The sequence below is a fragment of the Electrona antarctica genome (genome assembly GCF_951216825.1).
Source record: "Electrona antarctica genome assembly, chromosome: 5".
NCBI lineage: Eukaryota > Metazoa > Chordata > Actinopteri > Myctophiformes > Myctophidae > Electrona > Electrona antarctica.
In genome coordinates this window covers 44,405,935-44,424,855 of record NC_136810.1, presented here as the reverse complement: position 1 = coordinate 44,424,855, position 18,921 = coordinate 44,405,935, and the positions used below count along the sequence as shown (strand labels likewise).

Sequence of the window (18,921 nt, the reverse complement as noted above, 5' to 3'; positions counted from 1 at the left end):
TTAAATCAGGTCAACGTACAAACTCCATATATGGATATGTACGATTAGCATCGTCATCGTGACAAGAATTTGTAGTTGTTGCCCTTGAGGGTAGGGGGATAGCAGTATTTGCTAGGCTCCTCGCGAGAGACTCCATCGCCTTCCGTACGAGACAGGATATTTGACCTTACAAACTCATCAATCAAGCAATCAAGCAATCAAGCAATCAAGCAATCAAGCAATCAAGCAATCAAGCAATCTTCACAGGGGGAAAAAGCCCAAAGTCGCTTGTAATAAGCGGACATGGCAACACTGCTCACTTGAGTCATCACCAGTCGACTGAGACTAAACGAGTCGCTTAAAAATGACGCTTTGTGTTCAAGAAAAAAACAACATATCAGTGCACTCTGAGTGTGTAGCTTGAGTTGAAGCTGATATGGCGGCTCTGCTGAGAGGACTGCGGGTTGGAAGGACACTTCGTGGGCTTGGCAGTGGTAAGACAAGCAGTGCCAGCGAGGTCTTGGTGTAGTTTACCGTGGTTTAATTCACCGTGGAATTATTCTGTTAAATGCTTTGACTGTTCTCTGTGCATGAATCTGATGCTGGTTGCATAATGTATCAATGTCACTGCAAGCAACCGACTTGACATTAGCCCCATATGTGCCCTCTCCCTACGCTCATTCTGTAGCTACAGAATGAGCGTAGGGAGAGGGCACATATGGGGCTAACTTGACATGTTGTTTAGGGAGAGGTGATCATGAAGGACAAGATTAGGTAACCGCTATAGTGTTTACTTTACTAACTGTAACTTTCGCAATACATTGAATCGAAAGACGATGTACATCTTGGTAAAGTTAGTGAGCTTCAGTCGGTAAACCTTAAACTTGCATTGGCAAACTTGGCATGGTCTTGTGCAAACTGCAAACAAGTGGGTGCGTACAAATGTGGGCGTATACCCTCAATGGACATGCATGCAAGCTTTCATGTGCAATCAAGAATTTAAGTATTTTTCCTGATATATTATACAATTTGGCAAAAGAGCAATATTGCTGATATTTGATCTTGTCTTATACACGTATTAGGGTAGCTGATTTCTTTTCTATGGCCACATTAGCTCTTGCCTCTTGTCTGATAGACTTTCTTTATGTGTTGCAGTGGTGGCTGCACCCACCACAGTGACAACCCATCAGTGTAACACCTTGAGACGAGGCCTCTACTCGTCAGCACTGAGACTTCAGGATGAATCCAAAGCCGACAAGACCTCATCCTCTGCTGCTCCCTCATCCACAAACTTCCATGAGCACTACCACGGTCACGCTGGTGAACAAGACACAACAACAGCAGGTTCCCAGGAGGCCTCAGCAGCAGACCCAGCACCCGATCCCGAGGAGGCTTCCAGCAGGTCAAACACTAGGTCAGGACCACAACTCATTTATGCATGACACCCACCCTCCCATGGCCTGGTCTATTTAATTAGTCCACTCAAAATAATGAAGCCTTTGTTCGGTTAACATTTAATATTTCTGTTATGTAAGATGGGAATGAACTGCTACACATGTGACATTTTATACACACATTGATTATGCAGCATGTTCAACTCGCTAATATTTTTTTCTGTGTGACTGTGTGTAGTAATTGCATTTGATTGAAATTCAGTCTATCTCTCAGTTTGTGGACATACAGTAAGTTAACTGTCTGACTTTTTACTTACTTACTTTTACTCCCTCTGCATCAAAAAGCTTTCTCTTTTCATGCAGAGTTAAAAAAAATGTGGAACGACTTATCTGTAGCTTAGATACGTACTGTATGTTAAAACGTATGTTACAATAAACTATTTTTGTCTGCTAAAATAAGTGAATCATAATACCACAAGGGAATAATATAGGTCAGATGTCTATTTGTTGAAAAACATTGATTATTCATTGCTTGATATATATATATATATATATATATATATATATAGCGTGATGTGCTTATATTTACAATTATGGATTATGTTCTTTTTAAGCGAATAGGCTTATGTTTTGTCGCCTTGCACTTAACAATGGCAGTTTGTTGAATGTTTACAGTTATCAAGACCAGAGTGGAGAGCAGGAGGAGGAATATGAGACGGAGGAACAACTGCAAGGACGTATGTTAACGGCTGCCCTGGAGTTTGTCCCACTGCACGGATGGACCATGGAAGCCATCGCTGCTGGGGCTGAGGTAGGTCTGGGCAATTAACCGAAAATGTATCGAAACCGATAGTTAGAACCAATAACAGACGCATGATCGAATAATCGAGAAGCAACCACAGACATTAACATGAAAAAAATATAATAGGCTTTTTATAATCTACTAAATCGATTAGTCTGATTAACCACTTAACACTGTACACTACAGTATAATACGTAAAATAGAACTTGCAAAATGGTGGCATGTAAAAATAGTGAACATAGTTCACAGCGCAAAGCTGTGTTCTGTTATTTGTGCTCAAAGCACAAAGCTCACATCGCTTTGCATTTCGACGTGTTTTGAGCTTGTAGATCTGCTATATTCACTATTAAGAAAATAATAATCATTCATTAATTGTAATTAAGGCAAAGGTTTTAAATTATGAATTGAACCAATGGTCCATGTAAATGAGCATATTATGTTTGTATGAGATAATAGTGCTATTTTAAGTCATTAATTGTAAGTAAACTAACAACATGTATTTGTTTGTGTTCACCACAGACCCTAGGCCTATCCTCTGCATCCACTGGTATGTTCAATAATGGTACTGGAGACCTGGTCTTGCATTTCATTGCCCAATGCAATTCGCAGCTGACCGAGATAATGGCTGAACAACACAACCAGGTCCAACTGGGCCATGCCGAGTATGTGCACTGCACACACGCACAACCCCTTGCTTGTTTCTCTTTGCAAATTGAATTTATGAATTACTAAATCTTTTGTAGACCAAAGGAGACAGCTGACTTTCTAAGGGATGCTGTGGAGACCAGACTGAGGATGCATATTCCATACATGGAAAAGTGGCCCCAGGTACTTTGTGCATAATGACGATACAGGGCGCAGAGGGCGGTTAAATGTGCAGATTTAAGATATTTTAAGCTAATCTTGACGGAAAATGACCACCTAGTTCATTGGTATCACTTTGTTGCACGTTTTCACCATCTACATAAATACTTCCCCCCCCATGCAGGCTATGAGCATCCTCCTGCTCCCTCACAACATCCCTGACAGCCTGAAGCACCTGTCCAACCTGGTAGATGATATCTGGTACTACGCTGGGGACCGGTCCACAGATGTGAGTGGACCACATCATCCACATGATCATAGAACCTTCTCTCCCACTCACACTTTCCTCTCTCCCTTTCATCACAACCCCAGCAATGCCCGGCCTGCCACTTCCCAGGTTAACTCTACTTACCCACCGACACCTTAAACTCTTTATTTTTGTTGTGTTGTGATGTTTACTACCATAGACACTACTGTGTTGCTGTATTCTAATCATAGACAGAAAGGCATGCGTCACATAAGGGGACGTTCGGTAGGCCAATTGTTTTCTCTTGCCAATAACACAAATAACTTTGAATTGATAAGTTCCAGAAAAGACTGTGATTGGCCAGTAGTCACTACAGGTCACTCTAATGAACTGCAGCGGCAAATGAGAATTCTATATCTATAATTATAATTGTGTCAATCTCTTTCTGTTTATTATCCAGCTACCACATTATACTTGTTGCTTACTATGAAAACCTGTCTGTCTGTCCGTCAATTCGTCACGCCTCCATATATGATTGTCACTTGTCAGTCCATCACGCCTCGTGACATGTTCTGACATTCCATATGTTGATCTGACCTCATCAAACCCTGTACATTCAAGACATGCTCCATATCTGGCCAGTACAGAATTCATTCCATATGTTGATCTGACCCCCCCATGCCAAAGTGCCAGCACTCGCCCAGCAGTGCCAGCGCTCGCCCTCAGGGCGTCTTACTGGTTTTACCTACCTCATTGTCTTACATATAATCTCTGTCTTTTGTAGATGAACTGGTACACAAAACGGGCAGCACTCACAGGCATCTTTAACACTACAGAGCTTGTGATGCTTCAGGATTCCTCCCCAGATTTCCAGGATACCTGGAACTTTCTTGACAACCGCATTCAGGATTTAAACAACATGGCTTCCACGGCAAAACAGGTACAATCATGTAACAAACACATCCTACAGGAAGAAGTGTCATAGAGATAACTTATCTCACTTCAGGAGATAAGTGGGCTTGTTTGTGAGCCACACTGCCTCACAATTAAGCCCTATGCCAAGGCTGACCACACTTTTTTGACTTGAGAACTACTTTTGAAAGCTACTTTCAAAATGACCGGCTCAACCAGATCTATCCATTAAAATAAATAGTATCCCATTTCTGAAAATGGTAAAAAAAAATACCTGAGGGGACTTTGGAATAGCGGCGATGGTGTTACATAAGACAAACACACTTGGAATGGGAAATAGAGGGGAGGAAATGGAATTGGAAGGGTTTTCTTGTATATAACTACTACTGAAGTTCTTGTGAAACACTCTTGAAAACACAGTATTGCATTGTGGGTTTGAGCTGACAGGCCCTTTTTGATATCAATCAAGTCAACTTAATTCAAGTGGCAGATGCCAAAAGTAAAAATAGTTTTTATTTATTTATTATATTTCAAATTAAATCATATTTTTAGGGGAATGTCATGTGATCTGCTGGTCGATCATGATCTTTTGGGCACCCCTGGGCCTATGCGATATGACAATAGGCCCTATGCTGTATAAGCCTTAACCCATTCAGGCCTGACGTCGAAATTTTAAAAAAAAAGTTTTCTAAATCATGACAATTTTCGGAAAGAAAAAGGCACATTTTAACGATTTAAAAAAAATAGCAGACCTACAAGTTCATAGCGCGCCACCGAGTGGCGCGCTATGAACTTGTAGGTCTGCTATTTTTCAATAGCTAAATTATAACATAATGTTTAAAACACCAAAAGGGGTTCCCGCCCAAAATGGGTTAATGGTTAATGTGGTTAAACGCTAACGTGACATGGATGCGTTCCAGGTCTCAATGGATTAAGCTATATGACGGTGGTATTTTATTCCATTCAATAGGTGCAGGCAACTGGCGAAGCAGTGATTCAAGGACTGATGGGGGCTGCAGTAACAGTAGGTTTCCTTTAAAAGAGTCATGTTTTAGTTAAACCCTATGTACTTGTCTTAGTTGACCTCGGTCCCCCAGGACTCTGTAAATCCTAATTTATTTCCTTTACACCAAACATCTTCACCTAAATTAGCTGATCTACAAGCTCGCAACACGTCTGATGGATTGTGATTTGTGAGCTTGTAGATCTGCTGTTTTCAGCTAATGTTCCCACCCAGTATAGGCACTCTCTTATACACAGTGATTCAGTGTAAAAGAAAAGTATTTGCATGTACACGTGATCATTGGTTACAAAGTCATGACTTTAAAAAAATATGTATGTATATTGACCTACTGTATATTTTACACTCTTTCTGCAGCTGAAGAACCTCACAGGAATTAATCAGAGACGATGATGTAAAACATCACACTGTCAAGTCATTCTGATCCTACCTATCTTGTTTATTGTGTATGATTTGAAGTGCAATATCCCTGTGTTCACTGCAGCTCAGGCACCCGTCTCTTATGTGTAGTACTGTATGTAGATTCAAGTTTTTCGTTTTGAAGGTTTTTATTCATCAGGGTAAAGGCCACCTATAGTGTGCCATAGAGGCCTGGCTTTTTAGCCTGGGTTCCAGCCTGATTCGCTGCCTTCCGTGGATCCGTTTTGTCACCTGCTACTCCAGTCCACGGAGCACAGCGAATCAGGCTGATACCCAGGCCCAAAATGTCTTTTGGTCATTTGCCAAAACGCTGGCATTGATAGATTTCCCCTCTCCATCTATGCCAGGTTATTTTCCCTTTTGTAAAACAAACAACAAGGATATAAAGATTTATAATGGATTTGTCATTGGCTGAGAGGCTGATAGTCTTTAACTCTCAATAAACCGTTTCATTTCCATTTATTTTTGTATGTTTGATAAAATGCATATTTAAGTCTTTGTCTAAGAAATAATTCTGATCTAGATTTGATCGAAACATTGAACTTGCAATAAACAGTGGGAGCATATTAGCACGGTGTACTGTAGAGTCTTCATTTTATTAGCACGGTGTACTGTAGAGTCTTCATTTTATTAGCACGGTGTACTGTAGAGTCTTCATTTTATTGACGTTAATGGTTTATCCTGCACCTGTCCTGGACACTACAGTGGATTACTGAGTATGCGTGCACTTCTTCTCTCATCAAATAGGGTTTCCACATCTTCTGAATGTATGTAAATGTTCTAAGAAAATAAACAGGGTTATATATTGATGATTCAGCCTGTGTTGCATAAGATGAAAGTGATGAAATATTGTGTCATTCAGAAACTTATTTCAACTTATTTCACCCGGATATAAAATATTTGTGAGCCAACAGCCAATCATTGCGAACCTTTTGTAACGCGCAGTGGCGTGCGTACTTTCCGCACTACACACACAGCCACTGCCAGGGAAGCAAACATTCTGTTTATACCAAGTTGTATTCATTTTATTCAAGTCATGCCGTATGCTAACCAACCAACGGTGAAAATTACAGAATTAACAGACGAGAATGTCAAGTTTATTATTGAGAACACCGACCTGGCGTGAGTATATACAGTGTATTTATTTATTTATTTCGCTCTGTAAGCATGATGAATTGAACATTGTGGACCCTATTGGAAACAAGTGTAATGCTTAATTTGGTCGTCCACTCATAGTTAACAGCCTTTGTATTGAGTTTGTGCTTGAAATGTACTGTAATTCTGCAAACTGTTAATACATTTTTCAATCAATCAAGCGCGATCACTGTAAGCGCGATCACTGTCCAACTGTGTTTTAATAGCTAACCAAGATACCCATGTACCTGTCTAGATACTTCCTTAATCTTAACGAAGTCCACACCCACAACACCAGAGGGAGGGCAACGAACCATGTACAACCCAGATTCGGCACAAACGAGGGACTAAATTATTTTCGCTCCTATGCCACCAAAATGTGGAACGCCCTACCAACAGTCATTAAGACATGCGAATCCCTTGACTCCTTCAAAACCGCTCTCAAAGGGCACCTACGGATGGCTGCAATTCGAAACTGGCCCCCAAAAATCTGAATCCCCTTTCCCCTCACTGTATATGTTTCTTTTCCCTTTTTACCTCCATTATGATGAATTTCTGTTCTGTTCTTTGTCTATATAGAAGTGTCTATTTGTACGTCTCTAATTGTTTTGATGAATTGAACATGGTGGACCCTGTTGTAAACGAGTGTAATGCTTAATTGGTCGTCCATTCACAGTTAACAGCCTTTGTATTGAGTTTGTGCTTTAAATGTACTGTAATTCTGCAAACTGTTAATACATTTCTCAATCAATCAATCAATCAACGGCTATCATTAGCACTGCAGCTTACTGAAGAAACATACAGCAACGACTGCGCTTTCAAGACCTTTTACTATGATCTTCTGAAACGGAAAATGTAGTGTGTAACTTAACTAGTCATTTAGCATGTGTCCACATTCGCCTCCACATTCCATGCTGTATTGACGAGACATAACAGGCAAACATTGATCAAAATAACAAGTATTTACATTCTCTAATGTGAGTGTAAATGAAACGGGTCCATTTGGTTTCATTTTTACACACTCTAAATGGTAAATGGTAAATGGTGCATTTATATAGCGCCTTTATCCAAGGCGCTTTACATAGATTGTGCATTACATTCACCCATTCACACACACATTCATACACCGATTGCAGCGGAAGCCATGCAAGGTACCAACCAGCACATCGGGAGCAATTTGGGGTTCAGTGTCTTGCCCAAGGACACTTCGACATGTAGACAGGAGGAGCCGGGATTCGAACCGCCGACCCATGGATCATTGGACGACCTGCTCTACCTCCTGAGCCACAGCCGCCCGTCTAGAGTTATAGTTCTATAAGGGTCCATTTGGTTACCAACTTTCCATCATGTAGCTGGGGACCACCTGGAACCCCCTCAATGACCACTGCATTTGTGGTCCCCGGGACCACTGGTTGAAAATCACTGGACTGTAGATTAAACTTTTAGGTTATTAAAGGCCAATTGGTCGCAGGTACAATCCTGAGTGTTAATTTACATATGAGAGAGTACTAATGTAACTAAATGATTTATCTTATTGTACAGCAAAGGTAATTTAGCCTGGGTTCCTAGCCTGATTCGCTGCGTTCTGCGGAAATTAAAATGTGAAACTCAGCTAATCAGGCTGGAACCCAGGCTAAAGGTAATTTGCTGCACTGGTTAAACGGTTTACCACTGGCAACGCCTTTGGCAGCTAAATCCATAATATGCTCTTCTTGTGATCTTCAGGATGACAAATTCCATACGGCGAGTTTTCATGGCAGAGGTTGCCACAATAGGTAAGATTTGCTTCAGTGGAGGAAACTTGTTACATGCCATGACTACTTTGTGGCTTAACATGCATGACTTTCATTTCAGCTATCGACTGGATCCAGATCGATGCCAATTCATCTGTAATTCACGATGAGTTCATTGCCCATAGAGTAGGTATGTGATATATGCCTATTGTACCATGAAAACAGTGTGTAACTCTACTGCACCTTTACTATTTGTGTCCTTGTATGCATCTCCTTTGTGTGGACATAAATACATTGTGTGTGTGTGTGTGTGTGTGTGTGTGTGTGTGTGTGTGTGTGTGTGTGTGTGTGTGTGTGTGTGTGTGTGTGTGTGTGTGTGTGTGTGTGTGTGTGTGTGTTCAGGCCTTATACCACTGACCAGTGATGACGTTGTGGACAAAATGCAATATTCTAGGGTAAGGGTCTCAAAATAATTGTACAAAAAAAACACAAATTATGATTTTGGACGGTCTTGATATTTATTCTCTTAGTAGCGAACATGCTTTTTTTTAATCACATCCAGGACTGCACATGTGATGACTTTTGTCCAGAGTGCTCTGTTGAGTTGACCTTGGATGTTCGATGTACAGAGGACCAGACTCGTCACGTCACCTCTCGTGACCTCTTGTCCAACAATCCCAGAGTCATACCTGTGAGTGCTTCTCAGTTGCTGTACCGGGTCAATAAAGCACGGTGAAACTCTCATCGCACGGTGAAGGGTTTGTGAACTTGTAGATCTGCAATTATTTATTTTTGCCTATAATGACATGCTCGTAACAGCGATGCCAGATTGAATGTTAAAAGTTAGTTCAAAAAGGCTAAGAGGTTTTGTTCCCAAACCTTTAGCTTGAGACCGAAAAGAGAAATTTGATGTCTGTACTCAAGCTTGTGTCATAACACGTTGAGAGCTTCTAGATCTGTTGTTTCTTTCTGAAATTATTACTTGAAAATATTTTGAAATAATGTATCGATTTTGTAGGAAACGAACAAAACAAGAAAGGGATGTTTTCTCGTGCCCCATTAAAAATGGGCCCACGACACAATGTTTGGGAATCACTGCAGTAGTTTATGTTGTGTTTCACAGGTGACCTCCAGGAATCGAGACAATGATCCCAATGACTATGTTGAACAGGATGGTAAGCTTAATTCCTTCTCTGTTACACTCCAATCGTTTGCTCTTCTATAAGTTCACTATACTGTATGGTTTCATCTGATCTCGCCCTACTACCTCTTTTGCCCTGAATTCCATACGCACTGTCCTTCCCCTCCCCTCGCTTTGATCTTCATCACCTCCACAGACATTTTACTGGTCAAGCTTCGTAAGGGTCAGGAACTGCGTCTGAGGGCCTATGCCAAGAAGGGCTTTGGCAAGGAGCATGCCAAGTGGAATCCCACAGCAGGGGTGTCCTTTGAGTATGACCCGGACAATGCACTGAGACACACAGTGTACCCACGACCTGAGGAGTGGTGCGTTACATCTTTTCTGTTTTTACCACTTGCCAGTGCATTTTATTGAGGTTTCTTATTCTGCACTGTAATTTCTTTCTCTCTTATTTTTTTTTTAATGTTCATTCTGAACTCCTGAATTTGAATTGTTCTAAAATGTGCCATGCCTGATGTGGCGAAGCATAAATGTTATACAGAATGAAGACTATTTGAATAATAATAGAATGCAACATGTGTTTTGACTGGACTGACATAACTGTGATCCCCAGGCCAAAGAGTGAATACTCTGAGATTGAGGATGATGATGTGGAGGCCCCCTACGATCCAAATGGAAAACCAGAAAGGTAAGATATCTGCTCCTCTCCTCCTGGGTATTAGAATGTTACTCAACATACAGAGTAGAACTCATTTAAACCTCAGATTGTCAGACCACACACATACAGTAATGTTGTGATGTGAACATACAGTAGGTTGTATTTATGGTGTTATATGGTGATCCAAGTAGGCCAGTGCCCAACAGGCACCGTCAAATTTGTATGGTTGAGTATGTTAATACAATATGAAATTATGAATAGAACTTAAATACATTGGGTCGGTTGTATTTGGTCCCCCTGCTTTTTATTGAGACGTGTCTAGGTGAGACCAGCAAAACAAACCCACGTTCAAATCCAGGGTAGAACAGGAAAGTTACGTTGATGACGAGACACATTAATACACAACTTATTACAAGTACAACAAATAAGAATATACTGAGCTTGTCACGATTATGTTGTTCTAAAAACTATTAACAACTCCTCATCTGCAACCTTTACCCTGACAGGTTCTACTATAATGTGGAGTCGTGCGGCTCTCTACGACCAGAGACCATTGTAATGTCAGCGCTAGCCGTGCTCAAAAAGAAGCTGAGTGACCTACAGACCCAGCTCAGCCATGAGATCCAGAGCGACGTTCTCACCATCAACTGAAGCCTGACTCATATTTTACTTGCACGTAGGTGTTGCTCACCAAAGATAACCGATCGGCTATTTTCTATGTGCAAACACCCACGCAAAATTATACAGCATAATGGGGCTTTGAGGGCTCTTCCTCTGAGCAAAGGGCTGTAATTCAGAAAGCATTCATCTCTAGTTTGAATGCTGATCAACCATCAACGGCCAGATTGCAATTGACAGTGTTCTTTTGTTTGTTTGGTCATGCTTAAGTGTTAGCAGATATGGCTAAACATGCTACAAAATTATGATTGAAAAAAACAGTTCCATTTAATGTGTCCTTTGTTTCAATGTTGTTATCAGACCTGGTATAGTTGTTTACCGATTGAAGGAAATTAAAATATTCCATTCATTTTGATCAAAATAAGTATGCGTTTATTCAGTTTAAAATCACACATAAAAGTCCAGCCTAGGTCAAGATCTTTAGATTAGGATGTCTTATTATTGTACAAAATGTACTTACAAAATGTGACTAGACAGAGTAAAACTTGTTTGGGTCCTCAACATAATACAAGTATTTGTATAGCACTTTCACAATACCAAATTAAGAATGTTATCAAAAGTGAAAATAAGAAGACATACTACAGTATAGCACACTTTGAAGTCAAGTGCTCAAATGTGCATGGGCCCTGCTTCAAAATATTCTACCTCACTGTCTTGCTATTAATGCAGAGTTTGAAATGCAAAATAAATAAAAAATAGTTTGAAGACGGATAATAAGTGACCTTTACGGAACTGTGTTAAAAATATAAGCCTACTTTAACTGGACAGTTTCTCTTCGTGGTACAGTAATACTTTTACTTTAGACATTCCATTGTATAATATTGTAACGATATTGGTGGCAGCCAGCTGGAGGTAGAGGGAACTGCACTTGCATTGATCTTGCATGACAGTTTGCGTAGCGTACCATCCTGCATGCTACCTGGTCTGGGCTGGATCGTTCGTTCTAATAAACTGAATTAAGAATGAAAATATATCATTATGGGTCTAATTGATATAATTTCTATTTGACTCAGCAGCTATACCCATTCTACTCAGACTGGATGGCTGCTTGTGGTATGTGGAGCTGCCTGGCCGTCGTTCAGGTGGAGACAATCAACACTAGGATAGGCTGGGGGACTAAAAGGACACAGGTGGAAACACTGACAAATTACAAAGGGTTAGACTTTAGACAAGGTAACTGTAAAGTTCAACTCTGTTCCACTCCAAAGGACAAAAGGACGCAACTCCAATTTCCAACTCAATCCAATGATTTTTTATTTTCCAACTTTTAAGCTCAGTGTTGGCTTCATTGTTGGTGATTGGCTGGTCGTTTCAATTAGGTTGAAAACCTTCGAACACAAAGAAACAAAGATTAACAACATTGCCAAACAACAAATGATAATCCTTTCAAAACAGGTTCTCTTTTTAACCACTTGATTTTAAAGATGTAGAACCCCTGCAGGCACACGTGAACATCTGTCCTCGCCTGCAGTGTGTGTGGTTATAGAGCCTCCTACTGTACGCAGCAAGCATTGCACCCATTCACCCAAACCCACTTTGTCACAGTTAAACTCGACAGTCGACAGAAGCTATCACAAACCACTGTTTCTGTGCCAGCTGCCTGTCCCTGTCAGTGTGTGTGTGTGTGTGTGTGTGTGTGTGTGTGTGTGTGTGTGTGTGTGTTGTGATAATCACTGCTTTTTTAAAAATCATTATGCCTTTTTGTGGACATGTGTGTCTGAGTTTGTGTGGGATATATATCTTTGCACATCAACTTCAATTTAGCTTTGATTTTGACAACTATTTGACGGTTCTCAGCTTCTCACACAGTTTCATGTCAAGTACCCCCAAATTGTATTACTGTATATTTGTATTGTATTTGGCACGGGACCCCCACTTGGAATAGTGTAAAAAAAAAAAAAAGTCTAGGGAACACCATCAACCTCAAGGAACCATTGTTGCCATTGCTGAGGTGCTTGAGAACCATTGTTTTCAAGCACCTCAGTTCTTGCACATAGGCCTACCGGTAGTTTTTTTAGGTACTTCATTTTTTTTGTTGAATATTATAATGTAATTTATCAGAACTTAGGATGCCTCCCGAGTGTCTCCCTAGGGAGGTCCTTGTTGCACGTCCCATGCACTGGAAGGACCAGATGGATGGATTATATCTCCAAACTGGCCTTAGAACGCCTCGGATCCCCCTGGAGCTCTCTGCTGGAGCTGTTGCCCCCACGACCCGACTCCGGATAAGCGGTTGAAGATGGATGGATGGATGGATGGTTGGCAAGAGATCATTGATAAGCTGCAGTACATAAATCAACAGGTCTACAGATACTAAATTGGATGCAGAGTGTCGCAAGAAGGCGTTCTATGCTCATATGCTGAAGATGCCTAGTAGTATGTAGGCCCAGTTGCGCGAGAACTGGAGAACTCGGCTTGGTAAGCCAGTAAGTAGCCATCGTTGTACATGTAGATCCGCTTATCAGTGGGATTGTAGCTCAGACTGGCCACTCCTGGAGCCACCTTCTCCAGGGGCAGGGCCAGGCCGTTGTCCTCTTTGCCCGTGGCGGTGTCGAAGGCATAGAAGACCTCCTCACGATACTCGCTCACGTAGCGGGTGGCGTACAGCACGCCGCAGGCCATGAAGGCGCTGCTCACCGCCTTCTTGAACAGCTGCGTCTCCCAGGTGTGCGTCACGTTGAGCTTCTTCTCCCCGTCCCAGGCCAGCCGGCTCACCACCAGGTTGCCGTGGTTACCGGCCGTGGCGTAGATGGCCCACAGCCCCGTCTCGTCTGCCTCCACGTCCACGTCGCTGTACACTCGGCAGTTGTAATAACAGTACGGAAACTTGTTGCTGAAGCCTACGCCCGTCCCGGGCAGAGTCACCCTGGTCACCTTGGTGTCCGTCAGGTTGGAGCGGCACACGTCGGCAGAATTGTAGCAGTGGTAGTAAAGGGCGTTGCCATAGAGGACGGCGCTCGGACCCTCGGCGGCGTTGCTGTGCGTGTAGGATGGGGCGAAGGAGACGTCTCTGTAATTGGACTCGGCCATTAGATCTTTGTGCGACCTGTACATGCGCAGTTTGTTGCTCCACGCGTTGCTGCTAATCAGAGGCATGAGCCAGTAGGTGTCTTTTACTCCTGCTGGGCTGTTGCCGTCGGCCTCTTTGCCCCAGGAGCCGGACTGGTAGCTAGTCTGGTAGACGCCGATCTTGGTCACCACGGGGTCACTGATGTTGGTTATGAGGCCCTTGAGGCACTGCGAGCCTGGGGTTAATGGGAGGTAGGAGAGGTTACGAGGGTCAGGTGCAGTGGCGTGAAGTATTGTATTCAAGTTTTTGTGCTCTTGTTGTTTCTTTTTTCACCTTGATTATTATTTAATATTAAAAGGGTAGTCATTATAAGCTAAGGCTTCAGCCTATATTCCCTTTTGGTCTAAATAACAACTGCATATGCATTGCATATAGTATACATGTTCTCTTGTTTAATCTTTTTTTAATAATAATAATAAATAAACTTTATTTATATAGCACCTTTCATGTCATAAAATGCAACGCAAAGTGCTTTACAGGGCAAAACAGAAACAGAAAACAGAAACGTAAAGTAACAATTAAGCAAGCAAAAACACAGTGGCCTTAAGACAATACAAAACAATAGCAAAGAGCAAAAAACAGCAGTAAAACAGGCAAGGCAGTAAGAACAAACACGTTTAAAAACTCAACTAAAGGCAAGAGTAAAAAGGTGGGTCTTGAGCTGTGCTTTGAATATGGCTACGGAGGGTGCCTGTCTAAGATGTAATGGGAGTTTATTCCAGGCTGTTGGCCCCTTGAACTTGAAAGTAAGTTGTACTTAAGTACAATTTTGAGGTACTGTTACTTTACTGGAGTATTTTCAATTTTCAATACTTTTACTTCTACTCCACTACATCTCAGAGGCAAATATATAGGCCTATTGTATGATGTTTCCTATTTTCTTACACAAAAATCCTGTACTATAAAAGTGTGCTTACTTTTGAAGTCTTTGGGGATCGTTCGACAGGAATTAACTCCGTTCTTCAAAGTACGCAGTTTGACTCTGACGCTTTTCATGTTGATGTTGTCCGAACGGTGCATCCTCTTTACATCGTTCCGCAGTTTACCCACCTGACACACGCACGCACACGCACACGCACACACACACACACACACACACACACACACACACACACACTTCAATTATGACACATCTCTTATCTTTTCGTCAGTGCCACCGTTACCAATCCGTACAGCACCGCTGGTCTCACTGCCATCGCATGCAGCTTCCATCTCAATCTGTCCTCCATTTCACCCTTCCTGCGCTGAGTGCACTCTCTTCTCCACCTCTCTTCTCCCACTGACCTTATGCACACCGCTGTCATCTTGCCAGCAAGGTGGTAATTACTGTATGGTGCATTTTCCCATTGACAGCCGGTTCATCCAAATAGAAAAGTCCTATCTGATTGTATTAACCAAACGTCAAACTCACCAACATTGCAGCTGCACGAAAAGCTTGAATCTAGCTCTTTCTATCTGCAAAGTGTTTGTTTCATAAAAGTCCACTGTAGACATGTTATGAGCTAATTCCTGTCAAGAAATTCTTTGCAGGTGATTTTGGATTTTGGTGTTGGAGTTTGGAAGCGCTCGTTGAATATCACTCAACGGCCCATGCGTATACCAGCTGTTTTGAATTTGTACATAATGCATGCAGGAGGCATGAGCAGGAGGTCGCTTTACTGATAACGAGCGCTTCCAAGCTCTGACAAAAATAATCATCTTCAAGGAACTTCTAGACAGGAAGTAGCTCATAACATGTCTACAGTGGATTTTTATGAAACAAACACTTTGCAGATAGAAAGAGGATAATTCTATGATCTTTATAGAAAATGATGGTCGAAGTCCAAAGCTGTTTTGTTTTTGTTCCCATCAGCAATAATGTAAATACTTTTGTTTTCTTGGTTGTTGTTTTTTTGTCTTTTTCTTTTTCTGCCCACTCTTTCTTCTTTTTCTCCTGAAATGTACACTCTGAAGTGATATTGCCCTGTTGCCCCTGTTAAGTGTTGACTTGATGCCATATGTAGTCCATCTGAAGAAAGCGAGGATTATACAGAGACATTGGAGATGGAGCCACTTGGAGGGGGGATGAGGGGGGAGGGAGGGAAGAGGGGTGAAAAAAAAATCCTGGGAATTGCACTTGTGTCCTATGTATAAATAGAAATGCTGTCTATACTGTACTGCTTTTTCCAAATAAAATAAATATTATAAAAAAAAAGAAAAAAAGAGGATAATTCAAGCTTTTCGTACAGCTGCTGAGTTTGACGTTGTTTAATCCAATCAGATAGGACTTTTCTGTTTGGATGAATGGGCTGTCAATGGGTAATTGCACCATTACCACCTTGCGGGCAAGATGGCAGCGGTGTGCATAAGGTCAATTGCTTTGTATAGTTGACCCTGGTATTTATATTACTTCGCCGTTGCCACCTCTACTCCTTGCATCCTTACCGACATAAACCCTACTGCTGCTTGCTAATTGTCTTCCACTACTTAAAATAATGACTCTGGTTTATTTGTTACACTAGAGCGGTGCCTGTGGGGCCTCAGCGGTGCCCGTTGGGCACTGGCCTACATGGAACGATGCAAGTTGGAAATTAATGCCCCACCCAGCTATTATGTCTGTGTCCCTTTTATGCCCATATATAGAGTTCTTTAGGCATGCCCAAATATGGAGTCTATGCAGACATGGGACATCAGAATGATGTCAGAACTGGCCAGCTCCATATATGGACACTGGCTGCAGGGGCCCTGTCCAGAGCCCGGGCTGCCGGGCAGGACTTTTTGGGGCGGTTCTGGACAACCGTGGGTCAGACCGGGTGGAACGTGTGTGTCGAATTTGAAGTCGTGGGGTGAACGGTTCTAGAATTACGTGGATTACAGACGTACAGATGTACACACAGAGACTTGGTGCATTTATAGTTAGATAATCTTCACACACTACACAGGCAATTTCATCATTACAAAAATAAAAAGCTAATTCAGCTAGTATAGACAGAGCACCGAAGTCTGACGTCAATATCGGTAGAAGGCGTCATTTTTATTTGCATTGTAATCCCCATAGGGGGATTTTAGATCGCCTCATATAAGAACTGTGTTTGAAAAATAAACAAATCATCCCCCGTTTCACTCATATGGATATGAAGAATCAACTGACTGAGAGAAAACGCTATTGTTACTGCTGTTGAATTAGTTACATTTTCGCTAGAAACGGACTGTCATAAACGATACAGAGACACCTCCCCGACAATATCGCAGAGACAGTTTGTTTATTTTTGGACCACAATGGTTATATGAGACAATTGAGGAAAAACTTCCATGAACCAGGGGATGAGCGAGTGACGTCAGGACTTCAGCGCTATATAGCTGTCTTATATTATTGCTCCACCACACCCTTGGTTGAGTTCTGCAAAGCTCTGCCGTACCTCCTCTGAGAGTCTGTGCGTCTCGTCAGTGGGCTTCGCCGTGTGGATGGAGCTGATGTCCATCTCCAGCTGCTCCAGTTCCTGGCCCAGCTGGCCCAGGTGCAGCGCAGAATATAGGCCCATGTTCTGCAGGTACTGGAAGGGCACGAGACGGGCTGTCAGGTTCTGGAACAGAGCCTGGATCCCAGGCAGACGCTCTCTGGACACTCTCACCTTAGGAGGAACACACACAGAATTAGTGAACTCCAGGGGGTTTGTCTGAAAGGCCACAGAAGCAGAAATTTCCCAAATAATTGGTTGGTTGATTAACTGCCCAGAGTGGGGGACGCTCACAGGTACGCAACCACGGGACGTTTATATGATCTAGTCCCCCCCCCCCCCCCCCCCACGTATAGAGGAAAAATGCTTGTTATCACTTATTTATCCTATATTGTATGAGTTCTCTATCCTGATTGGATAAAAAATTGTATTTCGACCCGAAGATGCATTTTCTGTAGAGAGCTGGAGAGACAGGGAGACGTCTGTTACTGAAAAAAAATTCTATTAGCAGCTATTCAACATTATTTTAACAAAATAACCAAATAAATCACTTCTGCACCTTACATGTCCCAAATATAAATCAGTGTACTCTTTTACGGTTCAGGGTCGAGGAGGTTTTGATCACCTTATCTTGTCGTGTATTGAAGGAGTTTTCGCAGCTCTTGACCTGATCCTGGACGTTCTCGTACTTTGTGACGGGGAACATCCACATGCTGCCGTTCACGGGACACACACACGTGCCGTCCTTCTCCTGCCCATCGACACGCTGGGCATGGCTGTCTCCCTGTGGTGTACAAAGAAGCAACTCCATGAATATTGACATTGTGTGCTATGATCCACGGACCTGCACTGTCGAACGTAAAAGAAATATATAGCAAAGGAGTAAGTAGGCTAAGTTTGCAAAAAACACATTTTAGTGGCTCAGGGATAGAGTGGCCGGTAGTGCAGCCGGATGGGAACCGTGAGGTAGGTTCCTGGTTTAATCACAGGCTCCCCCAGAGTTAGTGTGTCCTTGAGCAAGACGCTGAACTCGCTTGCTCCCGATGTGCAGATTGGTGCCTCGCATGGTTTCCTCCACCATAGGTGTATGAATGTGTGTTGTGAATGGGTGAATGTAATGCACAATCTATATGTAAAGCGCCTTGGATAAAAGCGCTATATAAATGCACCATTTTATTTTAATATAGCGTCACAAATATAATTGTAACCACTTTAACCGCATATTTTATACGTTGGCTATTCAAAATATAGCAGATATACAAATAATTTACATTATAATTTTTGGGTCCTTGACATGGAAAAGTTTGAGCACGCTGATATTTCCAGAAAACTATTACAGGATTGAGAAGACATTTGTCTGAATGGGTTTAGAATATCAGTTGTTACTCACTGGGGATGACATGAGCATCAGTAGGAGCAGGAGCACGGTCTGCATCGGAGCCATTGTTACTTCACACTGAATCTGAGGAGAGGAAGACAACACTACATTAA

General features: G+C 42.1%; 3 protein-coding genes across 3 annotated transcripts; 2 read left to right on the top strand and 1 right to left on the bottom strand.

The window, feature by feature from the left end:
* The first annotated feature begins 314 nt into the window (after positions 1 to 314).
* Positions 315 to 6,148, top strand: coq9 (coenzyme Q9 homolog). Its single transcript, XM_079501545.1, has 9 exons — positions 315 to 473; positions 1,135 to 1,393; positions 2,049 to 2,184; positions 2,695 to 2,837; positions 2,919 to 3,003; positions 3,164 to 3,268; positions 4,011 to 4,166; positions 5,109 to 5,162; positions 5,517 to 6,148. Exons 1-9 carry the CDS (start codon positions 416 to 418, stop codon positions 5,550 to 5,552), a joined length of 1,032 nt encoding a protein of 343 aa, XP_079357671.1. The 5' UTR covers positions 315 to 415; the 3' UTR covers positions 5,553 to 6,148.
* A 309-nt stretch (positions 6,149 to 6,457) lies between these two features.
* polr2c (RNA polymerase II subunit C) lies at positions 6,458 to 11,245 on the top strand. The gene is made up of 9 exons (XM_079501546.1): positions 6,458 to 6,701; positions 8,439 to 8,488; positions 8,568 to 8,636; positions 8,849 to 8,901; positions 9,009 to 9,137; positions 9,570 to 9,621; positions 9,784 to 9,952; positions 10,201 to 10,275; positions 10,752 to 11,245. The coding sequence occupies exons 1-9, from the start codon at positions 6,616 to 6,618 to the stop codon at positions 10,894 to 10,896; spliced, it is 828 nt and encodes a 275-aa protein (XP_079357672.1). The 5' UTR covers positions 6,458 to 6,615; the 3' UTR covers positions 10,897 to 11,245.
* Positions 11,246 to 12,313: 1,068 nt separating this feature from the next.
* Positions 12,314 to 18,921, bottom strand: LOC306922764 (olfactomedin-like). Its single transcript, XM_079500587.1, has 5 exons — positions 18,821 to 18,921; positions 18,056 to 18,214; positions 17,392 to 17,604; positions 14,911 to 15,043; positions 12,314 to 14,168 (listed from the first exon to the last, which is right to left on the bottom strand). Exons 1-5 carry the CDS (start codon positions 18,872 to 18,874, stop codon positions 13,294 to 13,296), a joined length of 1,434 nt encoding a protein of 477 aa, XP_079356713.1. The 5' UTR covers positions 18,875 to 18,921; the 3' UTR covers positions 12,314 to 13,293.